The sequence below is a fragment of the Anolis carolinensis genome, chromosome 4 (genome assembly GCF_035594765.1).
Source record: "Anolis carolinensis isolate JA03-04 chromosome 4, rAnoCar3.1.pri, whole genome shotgun sequence".
Taxonomy (NCBI): Eukaryota; Metazoa; Chordata; class Lepidosauria; order Squamata; family Dactyloidae; genus Anolis; species Anolis carolinensis.
In genome coordinates, this window is record NC_085844.1 from 249,415,614 (window position 1) to 249,433,349 (window position 17,736).

Here is a 17,736-nt window from a genome sequence, read left to right on the forward strand (position 1 = left end):
CTAGACTGCTACTGCAGAGACAACAAAGCCTTCTTGCCAAGAGAACAACAACAACAAAAGCACAAGGGTTACCAGGCACATGTGGAAAGGCGTGCCCAAGTGCTCCTGAAACCACGCCCCACCAGCCTCTGGATAAATCCCATCCCATGAGCTAGCCATTTCCACAGCATATTCATTCCCAGAACTGGAATACTGGCTGTGGACTAAAGGACAAGCAAGGTGACCATTTGAGACCATCTAAAGTCATGGAAGATAACAGATAACACAGGAGAATCAGAACACAGATTCATACCTAGCAATAATTAAAAGCTGTCCCGCAGCTTCCCTATTCCTGCAAGTTGGCGGTTCAGTCAATCACTTTGCTCATCTGGAGTTCCTAAGCAGTTTTATACTCTAGAGATATAGAACAAATGCAGTGTACTAACAAAATGCTGCATTTAGATGGAAGAAAGGAAGAATTTAATTACTAGCTCAGCCACAGAGTTCACTGGAAGCCTTGGGCTCAGGTACCATCTTTCTTTATGCAAATTTGATACAAGGATAAACTGCATGCAAAGAAGTACAAAGTCCCTTCAAGGTTTTTCTTAGTGCATCTCATGTTATGGAACATTTTAAAGAAAAATATTTAGCCTACAATGAGCAATTGTCCACATTGGAAACACAGAAGGCACTGTCTGGCCTACCCCAACCCAGTAGCATTGCGGATGAGCCAGATAACACCTTCCTCCTCATGGGGCTTTTGGCTGTTCCTCCCCTCGCTTTTCCCAAAAGGCAAAGACCTTTTGATTGAGGGAGAGCTTTTGCTCTTAAACCCCTGTGGCATCGGGGTCTTTGCAAATGTAATGACTTTGTATTTTTGGCAGATTTGTTTGCTGATTTAAAAAAACCTTTTTTACAATAAGATGTTAGCTGTACGTTCTCATTAACTTGTTGTAAGCTACATTGACTCCCATGCTGGAAAAAAATCGTAAGACTAGACAAACAAGTACATTTCTACTGGTGTTCAATCCGAATACCACAGGTGACAGCAACTGAGGGCAATGGAGATTGCCTCTAGATCAGGCATGGGCAAACTCCCTCCAGGTGTTTTGAACTTCAACTCCCACCATTCCTAACAGCCTCAGGCCCTTTCCTTTTCCCCCTCAGCTGCTTAAGTGGCTGAGGGGGGAAAGGAAAGGGCCTGAGGCTGTTAGGAATGGTGGGAGTTGAAATCCAAAACACTTGGAGGGCCAAAGTTTGCCCATGCCTGCTCTAGAGGTAACCAGAACTGGAGGAAGAGGGAGTGAAGCAGCACTGTTGCCTCCATCTTATACAAGCGAGACAGGTCATTCAAAAACAGACCCTGACTCCCTTTCTGTTACCAGGAGACCAAATCCCTCCACTCTCCAGCTGGTTTATACTTCAACCAAGTAGGTGCCAGCCCCACTCCCCAACTCAGTTTTACTGAGCACTTACCCAGCCACCGTTTTCTTGGATCCAGGGGTCCAGGTGTTCAGTCAGGTACGTGGTCATCCAGCTGGCAATCCTCACCACCAACCCTTGCATCTCTTTGTCAACGCTCTCCACGCACAGGGCTCCCCCAAAGGAGAAGAATGCCACTATCCGCCCCCAGTTTACCCCATCGTGGAAGAGTTCATTCACCACCTGCTCGAAGCTCTGGTATGCCGTGCCCAAGGTGATGTGGAGCTGGGAGGTCAGGTCACTAAAAGCCCGCCGGTACCTTAGTTCAAACTCATCGCCAGCCTCCCTAAGTGTCTGGCTGACATCCACCCTCGGGTTTTCTTCCTCCTCCTCTTCAAGGAGTTCGGGGTGTTCTGAGGCCCCATTGATGACATGGCTGGGGCTGGGATGCCAAGAAGGGCTCCCATTGAGGGTGTTCCCCGTCTCGTTTGCTGGCTCCATCGCTTCCTCCCCGCTCTCCATCTCAATCTCATGCCAGCTGTGGCCCCGCTGCGACAGCTTGTAGGAAAGGAAGTCCACCACGAGCGCTCGGTTACTGCTCGACATTTTCACACCTCAGGGTGTCTCAGTGAGTCCATGGTCTGGAAGGCAAGCCGGCTTGCACGTTTACCAAGCCAGGTTGCTCCTAGTTGCCATTCCTGAGGAAAAGATCCAAACGCCAAGAAAATACTTCAGAAGAGAAAAGAAAAGAGAGAAAGAAGGAAGGAGACCATTAAAGAACAAACTTTTGATTGTATTTGTCAGCATGCACACAGAGGCACTCATTTCCACCCCTAGAATCATAGATTCCTAGTTTGAAGAGACTACAGGGCTATCCAGTCCAATCCCCTTCTGCCAGACACAGACCCAACCCAAGCCCTCCCAACCAATGGTCATTCAGCTTTATTTTAAAACTTCCAGAGAAGGAGACTCCCTCAGACCCCAGATTCCACTGTCAAACAGCTCTGTCAGGAGGTTCTTCCTAACATCAGGTGGAATCTCTTTTTCTGCCATTTGAATCCTTTGCACCAGCAGAAAACAAGCTTGCCTGTTTTTCAACTTTGCAGTATTTCACATATTTAAATATTAATATCATATTAATAATATTAATATTAATAATATTAATAATAGTGGAGTGGGCAGATCAAAAGACAACCTGGCAAGATGGCACTACCTGGAGGAATCTTCCACCTTGTGTGGCTGTGGAGCTGAACAACCAATTCCTCATATGTATGCTTGCCCACAATGCCCTGCCTCATGCACGGAGGAGGAGTTGTTTAAAACTACGGACAATGCGATTGCTGTTGTCCGCTTTTGGTCCAAAACTATTTAGATGTTTGTGATTTCTTTATTTTATCACTTTTATACTTATTTATTATGCAATACTTTTGACATGAAATAAATAAACATCATGTCCCCTTCCCTCAACTTTCTCTTTTCCAAGCTAAACATCCCCAGCTCCTTAAGCCATTCCTCAGAGGGATTCAGGATTTCTAGACCTTTGGTCTTTTGAGCAGTACTGATGATTTGGACACTGGATTATTCTGGGTGAGGCCAGAGAAAAGTAGAATAGAGTGGGACTATTACTTCCCTCAACCTAGACAATGGACTTCTCTTGATGCTGCCTAAAATCACTCTGTTTTTTTGGCTGCCGTGTCACACTGCTGACTTATGTCCAGCTTGTGGTCTCATAAGACTCCTAGATCCCTTTAACAGGTGCTATTTTCAAACTAGGTATTACTCATTGTATAATCTGTGCATTCCATTATTCAGGAAGACACAAATGTTAATGAGTACCTCTGTGCTCGTCCTTAGACCTGCAAGTAACCACACTTGAAGCTAACTCCTTCTCCTTGGATTTTTCCCTAGAAAGGATCACAGACAACCTACAAGGTTCAGGTGCCACCTGTGAGGTCCTTTCTCCTAAAGTTCTGTTCTGCAGGGCCGACACACTTGCACTTGTCTGCATCTCCAATCAAGCTGTGGAAGGCAAAACCAGCTCTGGCTGGAGTAATCCAGCAGCCAGGCTCTGCAAACCCAAGAAAGCTCCTCCTGCCACCTTGACAGAGTGCTGTGGATCAGCTGCCGCTGCAGTGAAGCATGAAGAGCCGCCCTCCTTCACACCCCCTGCATTTCCAGCCTCCTCCCTCGGCCACAGATCAAAGCGCAGCTTCCTGGTTTGTTTGTTTGGATTTTTTTTAAAGGGACAAGCCATGAATGGGGCTACTCAACCCATTTCCTTGTTAGTTAAGAACATTACAGCCAAGACAATCCCATCACTTAACCAACACTCTTGCCTCATTCCTAGTCAGGTCTGAGAACAGAGAAGGCTAAAAAAAAGAAAAAGTAAAAGTAAAACTCTTTGGGAAAAGTACTGCAGTTGGTGTCGGGTGTGTTGCAGCCCAGAGATTACCTTGACTTAGATTTCAGAGCCAGGCAAGGTCCAGGGAGGTTTTATTACTACTGTATTTTATACTGGGAACACAGCTTGTTTTCCACCCCCTTCCTGCACTCCCTGCTCTGGCAGCAAAGTCACACACCAGTTCCCTTCTGCCTCCTCTAAGTCCGGTAGGAGATGAAGAGGGAAAGAACCTAAGGGACAGCCCCCGGTCTTTCAGTTTCTGAGAAAATGCTCCCAGCACCGCCACCAAGCAGCGGCCCCACAAACAGAAATGAGTCACACAGCAGCAGGCAATTCCAAGAACTGGTACAAACAAGCAAAGGACTGTTTCCAGCGTCAGGCAGGAGGAGGGGGAAAGCATGCTAGGATCACAGTGGGTACATCAAAGGGCCCAACTTTGTGCTGAATTACTCTTAAGAACCAGCTGATCTTTTGCTCTTCCTACTCCATAGTCCTGTGGCCACATTTCTCCCTTTTATAGAAGCCACGAGAGCTGAAGCCAGCCTTGCAGCATCCCTCTTTTATGGAATCATAAAATCAGAGTTGGAAAAGACCCCAGGACCAGACAGTCCAACCCTATTCTGCCACGCAGGAAAGTACAATCCAAGCCCTCCAAGCCCTCCCAACAGGTAACCATCCAGGCTCGGCTTAAAAATCTCCAGAGGAGGAGACTCCACTAGACTCCCAAGCAACATATTCCATCATTAAGCAGCTCTAATGGTCAGGACGTTCTCCCTAATGTGTAGATGAAATCTCTTTTCCTGCAATTTGAATCCACTGCTCCGTGTCTTAGTCTCCAGAGCAGTAGACCACAAGCTTGTCCCTTTCCCTCCTTCCCTAGTGAGTCACCTGGCTAAGAACAGGTGGACTTTGCCTTGCTGGGATCCCTCAAAAGGAAGTGCTAGTACTCACCCCAGGGAGAGGGAAGTCACTTTAGAGACAGAGAACCTCAGTGGAGAGTCAGTGCTGTGGAGGAGACTGCTGCTGCGGAGGAGGCGGCGGAGGGGAAACATTCCAGGGATGCAAACCAAACCTCCTTGTCAGACTCAGGGCCCTGCCCACCATGGCTGGCCCCGCCCACCACTTGCATGCCAATGTCATGGCTCTGGCGTGTGGGGTCCGGCGGCCCCTAGCGATGGCAACAGTAACCCTCCCTCTTACTGCACTTTCATTCATAAGTTTGAGCAGGGATGACGCTTGCGGCTGTGAAAGCCCAGGAGCTTCTGCAGTCAGAACGCATGCATCCAACTTCCTCTTTGGCTTATTACAAGGAGATTTTTGGGGTCTGAAAACAACTTTGGCCCCAGCGGCCCCTTTTCCTCTCTCACAGCTCCATACGGCAGAAAGTGCACCAGGATGCAACTCCTGCCCTGTTCACTGAGGAAACGACTTCTGTTCATAGAAGGAGAGGAATTAATTCAGGAGGAATTTGACTTTTCAGCATCTGACAGAATTTTCTCTACCAGGTGGGTTAGTACCTTTTAAAGGAGATAAAGGTTTTCCCCTGTCAGTAAGTCTAGTCATGTCTGATTCTGAGTGTCATGTATCATGTTCCGCAGTTGATGGTGGTTAGGGATGTCAGGCCTAGCAGTTGGTGATGGAAGGGGTTAATGTACATCTAAGTTCTACAGGGCTGAGTAATCTGTAAGTAGGAGTTATAGGTGAAAGCAAGTAAGGGTGGAGGCATGCAAAAGATAGTTTGCAGCTGGGTTGTACTGGGAATAAGGAGCTAACCTGGAGAATGATATTTGGAAGAAAGGTATCTGTCCTACTTTGGCTGTGGATGCTGCTGGTTTCCCCACCAGGTTTGTGGATTTTTGGTATCCTGACCTGTCTCCTGAACTCTTGGAACCTGGAAGTTCTGGACTGGCCATTGACTATGGTATAGACTCTTGATCCCTGGACTTTACTCATGGAACACTCAGCATTTGACTATTGGACTGGACTTTTTTTTGACTAAGGTGTCTTCTTGTTTCTGCATTGGCGTTTGCTATCAGTTTTGTTTTGATTTGTAGCTGAGTGCTATCTTTATGTTTTACATTAGGACTTTGAAAACAGCCAGACAGTAAGTGCTGCTTTAATTGAAGAGTTTAACACAAGCTGGGTGTTTATTTTGGTTCACCTTGGCCTGAGTACTGGCAGACCCTGGCATCATGACACTGCTGGTTGGTGCTCATCTCCATTTCTAAGCTGAAGAGCAGGCATTGTCCATAGACACCTCCAAAGTCATATGGCCAGCATGACTGCATGGAGCGCCATTACCTTTCTGCCAGAGCAGTACCTATTGGTCTACTCACATTTGCATGTTTTCAATCTGCTAGATTGGCAGAAGCTTGGACTAACAGCAGGAGCTCACCCTGCACCCTGGATTCAAACCGCCAACCTTTTGGTCAGCAAGTTCAGCAGCTCAGCAGTTTAATCCACTGCGCCACCAGAGGCTCCTTTAAAGAAAAGGGACGTTTATTTTATTGTTGTTTTTTAATATATGGTTTTTATCATCCCTTGTTTTATCTATGTATTCTTAGTTAATTTTTATGAAGTAGTGAAGAAAAAAGAACAAAACAGATTTTATAATATGCATATAACATTAAAACTACTACATTAAATCTAATGTACACACTAAGCTATTACCTACCTACATTAATATACATCTAATAAACAATTACTGAAACTAATCTATGAACCTCACACCCATTGTATGTTAATTGTTACCTCTTGTTATGCTATTCCCTTTAGATAATGCTATGCATATAGCCATACTTCTTCCTCTGTATTTTAGCTCTGTTGTATCCTGCCTCAAGCCATGAGGAGAGGTGGGTAAGAAATAAAAATATTTTTGTTATGAGGAGAGTTTGGTAACAAATTATTGTTATTATTATTATAATTATAATAATTATATTAATTTACAACCCATTTTTGTCTCTTGATCAAGCCCAAAGAGGGAAAAGAATCTAATTTGAAGCCAACAGGCTGAAGATGGGAAAAATCACCAGATGCACCTGCAGCCTTGCAGGTCACTTGGGATTTTGTAGCTTCAAGTTATTTCTGACTTACGGCGACCCCATCGTAGGGTTTCCTGACAACATTTATTCAGAAGAGGCTGAGACAGTGTGACTTGCTCTATCTCACCCATAGAGCACATTAGGAAATGTTCACCTTACATACATCAAAAGGGTTCTTTAGAGAGCTGGATTTAAAATACCATGCATGTTGAGACCATTATATAAACACCATGGGATGACTTTGGAATGCTATAGCTAAGGAGAATGAAAAAGCATGATGTAGATCTGCAAAGTCCACTTGGTCCTCCTTCATCCTTCCCCAATACTTGTTCAATCTCCTTTCACCACCAGATCCATTTATTTCCTTTCTTCTCTACTTTTCTACTTTTCAGTTTGCAAGGGGAATACGGGGACATCACAATCCATCAATTCCACGACACATCCTTGTGCATTCTATCTCTCTATCTATTCTTTAGCAAACTAAGCTGTCTGTACCAGAGTTTGGAAAAGCTATTGTCTGCTGGAGAATGTAAAACAAACAAACAAAAAACCCCTCGATAGTGCTATGAGACTTTCACATTTTCAATGGAAGACAGAAGATGACTGTGTTCTGCTGCTCTGAACACAACCCAGTGAATTCAAACCACTGCAAAGGCGATCCCATCTGAACCCTGGGGAAAACTTCCAGACGATAATAGCAGTTTCACGTGGAAAACATTGTTTTTGAAGATAATAGAGTGTCCTTCTTCTGGAGGTCTCTAAACAGGGGTTGAAAGGACAAGGATGCTTTAGCTGCAGATTTTTACAAATTGGAACAAGTTGAGCAAAAGATCTAGTAACACTGCAGAATTATAGCAATGTTGGTGAGGGGCAAATGTCAATGGTAGTATTTATACATTTAATGACGAATCTTAAACTTCAATTTTATGCCTAATTCGTGTTTTGTGTATTTTAATATGCATTGTATGGAAAATGTTTTAATATGTGTATTTTACAGAGTGTTTTAAAATAATTATGTGTTTTGATTGTGTGTGATTGCCCTGATGGGTTTGGATTCTAGGAGCTGCAATGCAAAAAAATTAAAAAGAAACTTCTCCAAGTTATTATTATTAGATTATTAGATACATTGTTGCTACAGCCTAAGAACAGGTTCCAACACTTGCCTTCCGGGTTTGGATTCTAGGAGTTACAGCCCAAAAACAATTTAAAAGGGAGCTTCTTCAAGTTATGATTATTATTATTAGATACAGTGTGGATGCAGCCTAAGAACATTTGCCTTTTGGGTTTGGATTCTAGGAGTTGCAATCCAAAAAGGAATTACAAGTTGTTATTACAGTAGAGTCTCACTTATCCAACATAAACGGGCCGGCAGAATGTTGGATAAGTGAATATGTTGGATAATAAGGAGGGATTAAGGAAAAGCCTATTAAACATCCAATTAGGTTATGATTTTACAAATTAAGCACCAAAACATCATGTTATACAACAAATTTGACAGAAAAAGTAGTTCAATATGCAGTAATGCTATGTAGTAATTACTGTATTTATGAATTTAGCACCAAAATATCACGATGTATTGAAAACATTGACTACAAAAATGCGTTGGATAATCCAGAACGTTGGATAAGCGAGTGTTGGATAAGTGAGACTCTACTTTATTAGTATTATTATTGGATTATTAGATACAGTATAGATGCTGCCTAAGAACAGGCTCCAACAGTTGCCCTAACGGGTTTGGATTCTAGGAGCTGCAGTCCAAAAAGGAATTTAAAAAGGAACTTCTCCAAGCTTGGCAGAAAGGAAGCTTGATCTACTGAATGTAAGCCCACTGACGTCACACGCCCCTCCCCCTTCCTCTTCCCATTCATTTCTCAAACTCCAGCAGGACAAAGCCTAGCTCCGCCCCAGCCCTGCTCTGAGCCAATCCCAGCAAGGGAAGGCGGGCCCAGAGCGGCGTCGCCCTCATTGGGTGCCCCTCCTGTCAATCTTACCTCGGCCCCGCCCCTCGCTCGTCTTCTCTTTACCGGCAACCGGCTTTCTCTGCGTAGAGGCGGCTGAGGAGAAATGCTCGCAGGAGGGGCCCTGGGAGGCTTCGGCGGCTCCAGCAGGGGTTTCGTTCCCGTTTATGCTCGTGAAGCGGCGGTTTCGGCGTCCCTGCTGCTTCGCTCCTTCACCGGCCGGGCGAAGACGGAGTGCGCATGCGCGAAGCTTGGCTCGCGCTGGAGCCCGTGCTGCGCATGCGCAGCTCGAAGGTGGGGGCGTGTGTGAGAAGAGTTATAGTGCGCATGCGAGAAAAATATATCTCCGCCTTAGAGGAGGCGGATGCGCCTTCAGTTTCTGCGCTTGCGCAGTTAGTCGCGTTCAGTCCAAGCAATAAAAGGCGCGCGCGCCCCCTTGTGGCTGGAGCTCCAACCACTGGGAATTTTTTAAAATGATAACAATTTTTTAAAAAATAAACTAAATTGATATGATAAATGATAGAACATGGTACAAATAGATATGATTTCCAATTTCACACAAGGAAAAAGGCAGGATCAAAACAATACAATAGAGTCTCATCCAAGCTAAACGGGCCGGCAGAACCTTGGATAAGTGAATATCTTGGATAATGAAGGATTAAGGAAAAGCCTATTGAACATCAAATTAGGTTATGATTTTACAAATTAAGCACCAAAACATGTTATACAATAAATTTGACAGAAAAAGTAGTTCAATATGCAGTAATGCTATGTAGTAATTACTGTATTTACGAATTTAGCACCAAAATATGATATACTGAAAACATTGACTACAAAAACCAGAACCTTGGATAAGTGAGACTCTACTGTGTGTGTGTGTGTGTATGTATGTATGTATGTATGTATATATATATATATATATATATATATATTAAAAACAGCCTGTGTATTTGTGGATGCGGAACTCAAAAAGTAGTTGCTTGATTAACTTGAAATTTTGACAACGTAGCATTCCAATACGCACATGTTTTATTGTAAAATGAGTTTGGGGAGGGAGAACCACGGATGATGGGATATGTAGCATATTCAATCACTTCAGCTCCCACAGACCACTGCGATGTGCACCAATGACAGAACAAGACCAAACCTGGCACACAGACCCCCCCCCCCCCCCCCCAATATGACCCACTTTACGTCCTGGTGTGGTTAGAGGAGAACAGCCCACGGATGACGGGATTTGCAGTACCTTCACCTGAATCTGCTCCCACAAACCACTCCGACCTCCATTAGGGGCCGGGCTGTGGCGCAGCTGGCTAGTAACCAGCTGCTATAAATCACTACTGAGCGAGAGGTCATGAGTTTGAAGCCCGGGTCGGGTTAAGCCTCCAACCATTAATAGCCCTGGCTTGCTGTTGACCTATGCAGCCCCGAAAGACAGTTGCACCTGTCAATTAGGGAAATTTAGGGACGCTTTATGTGGGAGGCTAATTTACAACACCATAAAACTGCCAGCAAAACATGAGGAAAGGAATGCGGAAGTACAGCCACTACTGGACGGTGAAGCAAACAGCTCCCCCTGTGGCGGGAATCGTGAAGCTGGAAAAATGTTAAAAATGCCTCTGAGTCTGTCTAATGTATGTTGTTTGTCTGTTGGCATTGAATGTTTGCCATATATGTGTTCATTGTAATCCGCCCTGAGTCCCCTTCGGGGTGAGAAGGGCGGAATATAAATACTGTAAATAAATAAATAAATAAACGACAGACATTGACCATATTTGGCACACAGACACCCCATTACCCACTTCATGTCCTGGTGCCGATGGGAGGATGGATCATGAATGATGGGATTTACAGTACCTTCACCAGATTCAGCTCCAACTTCAACAAGCCAGAGACCCACACAAATGACAGACCTGGATAAAACTATGCACATAGACTCCCCATGACCAACAGAAAATACTGGAAAAGTTCAGGGGATACTGAACTTGATTTACAAGAGTTATATTTCACCTTCATCCAGAGAAATTGTGACCTCCATCGACAATGGACCAGGATCAAACTTGGCACAGAGAACCCCCATGACCAACTAAACATACTGCTGTGGTATGTTGTAATTGACCTTGATTACAGTTGTTCTTGTTTATCCTTATCCAGAGTGCAGAAAACCCAGCTGACAACGGATCTAGACTAAACTTGGCACACAGACCCAACATGGCCAACTCTACATACACGCAGGAGTTGGGGGTTATTGCCCTGGGAATCCCACTCTTTTTGACTGACAAGGCGTACGAGTTGAAATGACTGTTTGGCCTTGCAACTGACCAGGAGTACCTCTGTCTTGTCTGGATATATATGAAACTGTATACATGATATATACATATAATCATCATAAGATGTATATATTATATAATATATATAATATAGCTAACACACACACACACACATATATATATATGTTATCTGACATTAAGTCTAGTCGAGTCCGACTTTGGGGGTTGGTGCTCATCTCCATTTCTAAGTCGAAGAGCCGGAGTTGTCAAAAGACATCTCCAAGGTCATGTGGCCATAGGCACGACTGCATGGAGCTCTGTTAGCTTCCCGCCATTTGCATGTTTTTGAACTGCTAGGTTGGCAGAAGCTGGGGCCAACAGTGGGAGCTCACCCCTCTCCCCGGATTTATATATATCCCGCTTTATTTCCCCCAAAGCATATTCAAAGCGGCTTAACATAAATGCATCAGAATAACAATTTAAAATATATAAATATGCTCACATATAAATACAAACAGTATTTTTAAAATTCACCATTAAAAATCATTAAAACAATTTCAGAGTTAAAAACCACAGCACTCCCTTTATAGATCTCAAACTTCCCACTTTCTTACTGGAGGATTAAAAACTATTCATTTGTAAGGGTTTTTCAGATCTTCAGTATATTATGGTATTTTATTACAGTAGAGTCTTACTTATCCAAGCTAAACGGGCCGGCAGAATGTTGGATAAGCGAATATGTTGGATAATAAGGAGGGATTAAGGAAAAGCCTATTAAACATCAATTTAGGTTATGATATTACAAATTAAGCACCAAAACATCACGTTATACAACAAATTTGACAGAAAAAGTAGTTTAATATGCAGTAATGTTATGTTGTAATTACTGTATTTACGAATTTAGCACCAAAATATCACGATATATTGAAAACATTGACTACAAAAATGGCTTGGATAATCCAGAGGCTTGGATAAGTAAGACTCTACTGTATTTTCATTTGACTGGGAAAGCAAAGGAAGAAGGAATAAAAAGAGAACGAGGGGAAGAAAAGTGAAAGAAAGAAAGAGCCGCCAGGCCACCTGCACTGGTTTCTGCCAGAGTCTTCGAAGTTCGATCTTGAGGTCCTGATAGCGGCTGAGTTTTTCCTGTTGTTTTTCATCAATGCGACAGTCACCTGGGATGGCAACATCAATGATCCAAACTTTTTTCTTTTCCACAACCGTGAGGTCTGGTGTGTTGTGTTCCAGAACTTTGTCAGTGTGGATTTGAAAATCCCACAGTATCTTTGCGTGTTCATTTTCCATTACCTTTGCAGGTTTGTGATCCCACCAGTTCTTTACTGCTGGGAGGTGGTACTTGAGGCATAAGTTCCAATGAATCATTTGGGCCACATAGTTGTGCCTCTGTTTGTAGTCTGTGTGTGCAATTTTCTTACAGCAGCTGAGGATATGATCGATGGTTTCCTCCGCTTCCTTGCAGAGTCTGCATTTTGGGTCGTCAGCTGATTTTTTGATATTGGCCTTAATTGCCTTTGTCCTGATGGCTTGCTCCTGGGTTGCAAGGATAAGGCCTTCTGTCTCCTTTCTTCAGGGTCCCATTCATGAGCCATAGCCAGGTCTTCTCCTTATGAACTTTCCCTTCAATTTTGTCAAGGAACTGTCCATGCAATGCTTTGTTGTGCCAGCTGTCAGCTCTAGTTTGTAGTGCAGTTTTCTTGTACTGATTCTTTGTCTGCTGTATTTTGATTTTTTACTTCAATCAAAACAGGTTCCTCACTTTGCTTTACATATTCTGCCAGGGCATGTTCTTCTTCTTTGACTGCTTGTTTTACTTGTAAAAGTCCTCTCTCACCTGATCGTCGAGGAAGATATAGCTGGTCAACATCACTGCGAGGGTGCAGAGAATGATGAATGGTCATGAATTTTCTTGTTTTTCTGTCCAAATTGTCCAGTTCCACCTGCGTCCAATTTATAATGCCAGCAGTATATCTTATGACAGGTATGGCCCAGGTGTTTACGGCCTTGATGGTGTTGCCTCCATTGAGCTTGCTTTTGAGAATTTTTCTAACCCTTTGCGTGTATTCTTTGCTGACCACAGTCTTCACATGTTCATGCTTGATGTTGTCCAGCTGTAATATGCCCAGATATTTATAGGCCTCTGGCTGGTGACACTTTATTGTTTGACCATTAGGCATATTTATGGTGGATGCTCCTGATTCTGTACATCCATCAACAAGTGGGCTACAGAATCAAAATACAAATGAAAAGACACAGAAGTGGCAGAAATATACAATGTCAGAAAGGGGTCTTTTTCTTAGTATTATAATAATATATTATAATATATATACTTATTATTGTATTATTTTATTTTAGTATTATTACGTTTATTTATACCCTGCTTTATCTCCCCAAAGGGGACTCAAAGCAGCTATTTAACTATTATAAACACAAACCTTGAGTGTACAATTGAAATATATTAAACATGAGCCTTGGATGGTTCATTCATTCCAGCAATCAATCTAAGGGAGTCGACGGGAATCCCTGAAAGCTCTGGTGGTAAACAAATCGCCCTCTCCTCTTGGGACTAGCAACGCTCTTCTCCATTTTTCCCCTTATCCCTCCCTTTCTGCTTCAGGATTGGCCACGCAGCACGTTGCCTCCTGTATGCTTATTAGCTCCCTCCGCGCTATGCTTTCTGGGATTTGTCGTTTATTCTTAAGGCTTGTCTCTGGCTCTTTCTTGGCGTCAGAACTACATTACCCAACAGCCCGTGCAATCGTGAGAAGGCACATAGGAGGGGTAAAATGTGGCCTTTTGGTATTTAAAAAAAACTGCCAACGGAAGGAGGCGGAGTCCTTATTTTAATACTTTACCCCGCCCTCTTGGCTCCCTCGTTCTGCCCAATCAGGTTGCGCGCAAGGGAGCAGCGCGCGCGCGAGGTGATTGGCCAGTTTGGAACTGAGGCAGAAATTTGAAATTAACGTCGGAGAGAGGCAGGAGCAGAAGCACGGCTCCGGTTTGAGGTAAAATGCGGCTTTTTGGTATTTTATATCTCATTCGGCGTAGAATGAATATATAGATAGATAGGGAGAGAGAGAAAGCTGTCTATATTATATATGCATATTATATTATATATTGTATGATATATTTATCTATAAATATGAGAAACTATATGTATATAATATACCGGTATATGTATAAATATATGTGAAACTATATATAATATACACATACAGTAGAGTCTCACATATCCAACACTCGCTTATCCAACATTCTGGATTATCCAACGCATTTTTGTAGTCATTGTTTTCAATACACCGTGATATTTTGGTGCTAAATTCGTAATTACTACATAGCATTATTGCATATTGAACTACTTTTTCTGTCATATTTGTTGTATAACATGATGTTTTGATGCTTAAGTTGTAAAATCATAACCTATCCCTCCTTATTATCCAACATATTCGTTTATCCAACGTTCTGCCGGCCCGTTTATGTTGGATAAGTGAGACTCTACTATATACTTAAATATATTTAAGTATCTATAAATATATGTGAAATTGTATATTTTATATATATATATATATATATATATATATATATATATATATATACATACAATTTCACATATATTTATAGATACTTAAAATATATTATGTAATAGATATTTATGTACAGCAGAGTCTCACTTATCCAAACTAAATGGGCCGGCAGAAGCTTGGATAAGTGAATATCTTGGATAATAAGGAGGGATTAAGGAAAAGCCTATTAAACATCAAATTAGGTTATGATTTTACAAATTAAGCACCAAAACATCATGTTATGCAACAAATTTGACAGAAAAAGTAGTTCAATACGCAGTAATGTTATGTTGTAATTACTGTATTTACACCCTGACACCCTGGATAGATAAGGAAACTCATAATAAGGCTGGAATTCAGAGACTAGCACAAACCAGCCTTGTGCAGAACCAATACCAATTGTAGACAAAAAGCCGAAAGCAGACAAAAGTTCTTCATTTGCATTTTTATTAGGTTGTATAAGAGGATTGTATCATTCACAGTCATGTTAACAGAAATAATGAGGAAAAGAGACAATACATTTTTCCCCATAGATACTCATACCATTCTGGTATAGCCTGTTTTCTTACCTTTTCCAATTCTGTACCTAATCTCCTACTTATACTTGTCCCTTCCCCCCACCCCCATCTTAACTTTATCTTAACTTTTATTTTATTTGTTTGATCATGGAAATGGTCTGATTCATTTCCTTGTATTTTCCTTTTCCTTTGGCTATCAGATCTTTCCATTTTGAGTTCCCCATTGGATATGCATTTATATATTTATTTTTCTTGGTTATGTTGGTTAAATTTGTGCTTATTTTTAAATATTATAGTTTTCATTTGTTGTTGTTGTTTTTTGCACTACAAGTAAGACATGTGCAGTGTGCATAGGAATTTGTTCCTTTTTTTTTTCAAATCATAATTCAGCCCCGCAACAGTCTGAATGATTGTGGACCAGCCCCCTGTTTAAAAAGTTTAAGGATCCTGGATATAGTCTGCTAAATAATTACAGTATAGCATTTTCTCCCATTTATTTTGCTCTTTCCATCCCAGGGCAAATGTTGCTGTGTTGCTCCTATCATATATTTTACAGTATGTGCCCATTCTTTATTCCTACCTTTACCTTCCATTTTCTGAGTCAAAAACCTGGGTTTTTTGCCCAGATATTTCTTCCATCTCACACTTTTATTTTTCTATAAAAAATTAGTACCTTGTCACAGGCCCACCATATATGTAAAAAGGTTCCTGTTTCACCACATTTATGCCAACATAGTTTTGATATGCTTTTTGTAAGATGAGCTAATTGATGTGGGGTTTAATACCATTTTGTCAATATTTTCTATTGTGTTTCATTAATCCTTAGGTGCTTAATTCTCTTAGATGAATGTATCCAGTGTTCATTTATGTATAACGTTTTACACGTTCCTTTGAAAGAATGATATTTAAATGTCTTTCCTTACTGCAGTATTTTTGAAATGCATGCACGCACGCATCTATTTGTTATGCTTAGTAGAAGTATTACGTTTGTCCAGTCACAGTGTATTATGTTTAGATAGGATATTCTGGCAATTTAAATCTGTTATTTAAACTGGAATGTTTTGCCAGAGTGGGTTTGGAAGAGACCCATCACCACATTGCTCTGTTCCTGCAGAATGAATGCAGAATAGGGGATGGATTAACTTACTTTTGTTGTTTTTATAAGCACCTCAATTGGGCTATATCAGAAGAATATATATGCCAAAACACATATGGTTTTTGTGTGTGTGTGTGTGTGAATTTTGCATTGCCACTCCTGCCCCCCTTCCTTCTGAGTGGTAGATTTGGGGAGTTGAAATCAAAAAGTAACTTTACATAGCCTTAGAAACTGGAGTAATAGCGTACTTATTACTACCCTGCCAACCACAATGCACAGCAGCTCAGTAATCTCTTGTGGAATCCTCAGATTTGTAGCTCATTGAAGGGACAATTCTCAGGGTTCCATAGCATTGTGCAATGGCAGATAATGGGGTATCAAAACAGCAATAATTCTGCTGTGTGGATAAAGCCTAGTAAGGAATGGATGTGTGTTATAATGGTCTGGAAAACCATAAGAAAGTACACAAGGCTTTGAGTTTCCATATAGGATGTTCTGTTCCTAATGAGACATACTTTGCTTTTCCTACCCAGGACTAACTGAATTTGTTCCTTACAGGTCAGGTTGAAGGACTGGTCTGGAGCTAGATATCACTGGTCTGCTTCCTTGGACCTTGCTTGTTGTCTAGTTTTCATTCTTAGCCTAGCTTTTCAGTATTAAACTCCCTGGGTGATGTGGGCCCTTTTAAAATTGTAACAAATATAGGAAGCAACTAGTAAAAAGGTATTTCTAATAATTGAGAAGAAGAGTGGGTTATGACCTCCGTTGGTGAGTAACTGCAAGTCAATGCTCATTTTTTAGACCCCAGGACCACCAATGGTCTACTGAGGCCCCTTGAGGAGATAGGTGCGGGATATAAATAAAGTAGTATTATTATTGTTATTATTACTGGAAACATCCCAAGACCCCGAAAAAGGGAACAAAAACCACCACAAGGGGACTGGAAAAATCCACTTCTGTTTCCCATATGGCAGGGTTTTTTAAAATGTTAAACAGTACAGGGAAGCATAGAAGCTTATAATTCAGAGTTTTATAAAGAATAAATTGTTATACCCAGAGTCTTCTAGAATCTCAGATTCTCCTTTCCCCCTTCAAAAAGATGAGTATAATTTTCAGGAATATCTGGGGTTATATCTACACTGTCAAATAATGCATTTTGAACTGCATTAAATAGTCATGTAGACCCATATAATGCAGTTCAAATTGCATTGTTTGGCAATGTAGAGCCAGCCTGGAGGGTTGGGACAGCCATATCTGGAGAACCACATTACTCCCACTCCTGTCTTGGGTGTGTTAAGCAGATACTGTAGTGACTTTCTTTATGAAAGAAACAAAAAGCAATACATTCATTCAGTGTGGACGAAGCTGCATTTAGAACACTGGTGATGTTTCTCCATTGTGCAAAATAATATATTAGTACACCTAACCCACTTGTTTATGTATCTACAATCAAGTTTTTTTTTTCCTTTT

The 17,736-nt window shown here is 41.8% G+C and overlaps 2 protein-coding genes across 11 annotated transcripts in view; one reads left to right on the top strand and one right to left on the bottom strand.

Annotated features, from left to right (window-relative positions):
• The window catches only part of bcl2l1 (BCL2 like 1), a 53,619-nt gene extending 44,570 nt beyond the window's left edge, over nucleotides 1-9,049 (bottom strand). Inside the window, exons 1-2 of one of the 2 annotated variants that reach the window (XM_008122888.3) lie at nucleotides 8,835-9,049; nucleotides 1,456-2,130 (exon numbers count right to left, since the gene is read on the bottom strand). In XM_008122888.3, coding sequence (XP_008121095.1) covers nucleotides 1,456-2,007 — 552 coding nt within the window. In that variant the 5' untranslated portion in view covers nucleotides 2,008-2,130; nucleotides 8,835-9,049. Of the gene's footprint in view, nucleotides 1-1,455; nucleotides 2,131-4,753; nucleotides 4,911-8,834 lie in introns of those variants that run through there. The other variant, XM_008122887.3, reaches the window with a different exon arrangement.
• The window catches only part of tpx2 (TPX2 microtubule nucleation factor), a 112,199-nt gene that overhangs the window by 37,712 nt on the left and 56,751 nt on the right, over nucleotides 1-17,736 (top strand). For 6 of the 9 annotated variants that reach the window (XM_008122878.3, XM_008122879.3, XM_008122881.3 and 3 more), the window contains exon 1: nucleotides 13,960-14,094. The exons of 2 other annotated variants lie outside the window; for them this stretch is intronic. The gene's annotated coding sequence lies outside the window, so the exon portion shown is untranslated. Of the gene's footprint in view, nucleotides 1-13,959; nucleotides 14,095-17,736 lie in introns of those variants that run through there. One more of the 9 variants, XM_008122884.3, reaches the window with a different exon arrangement.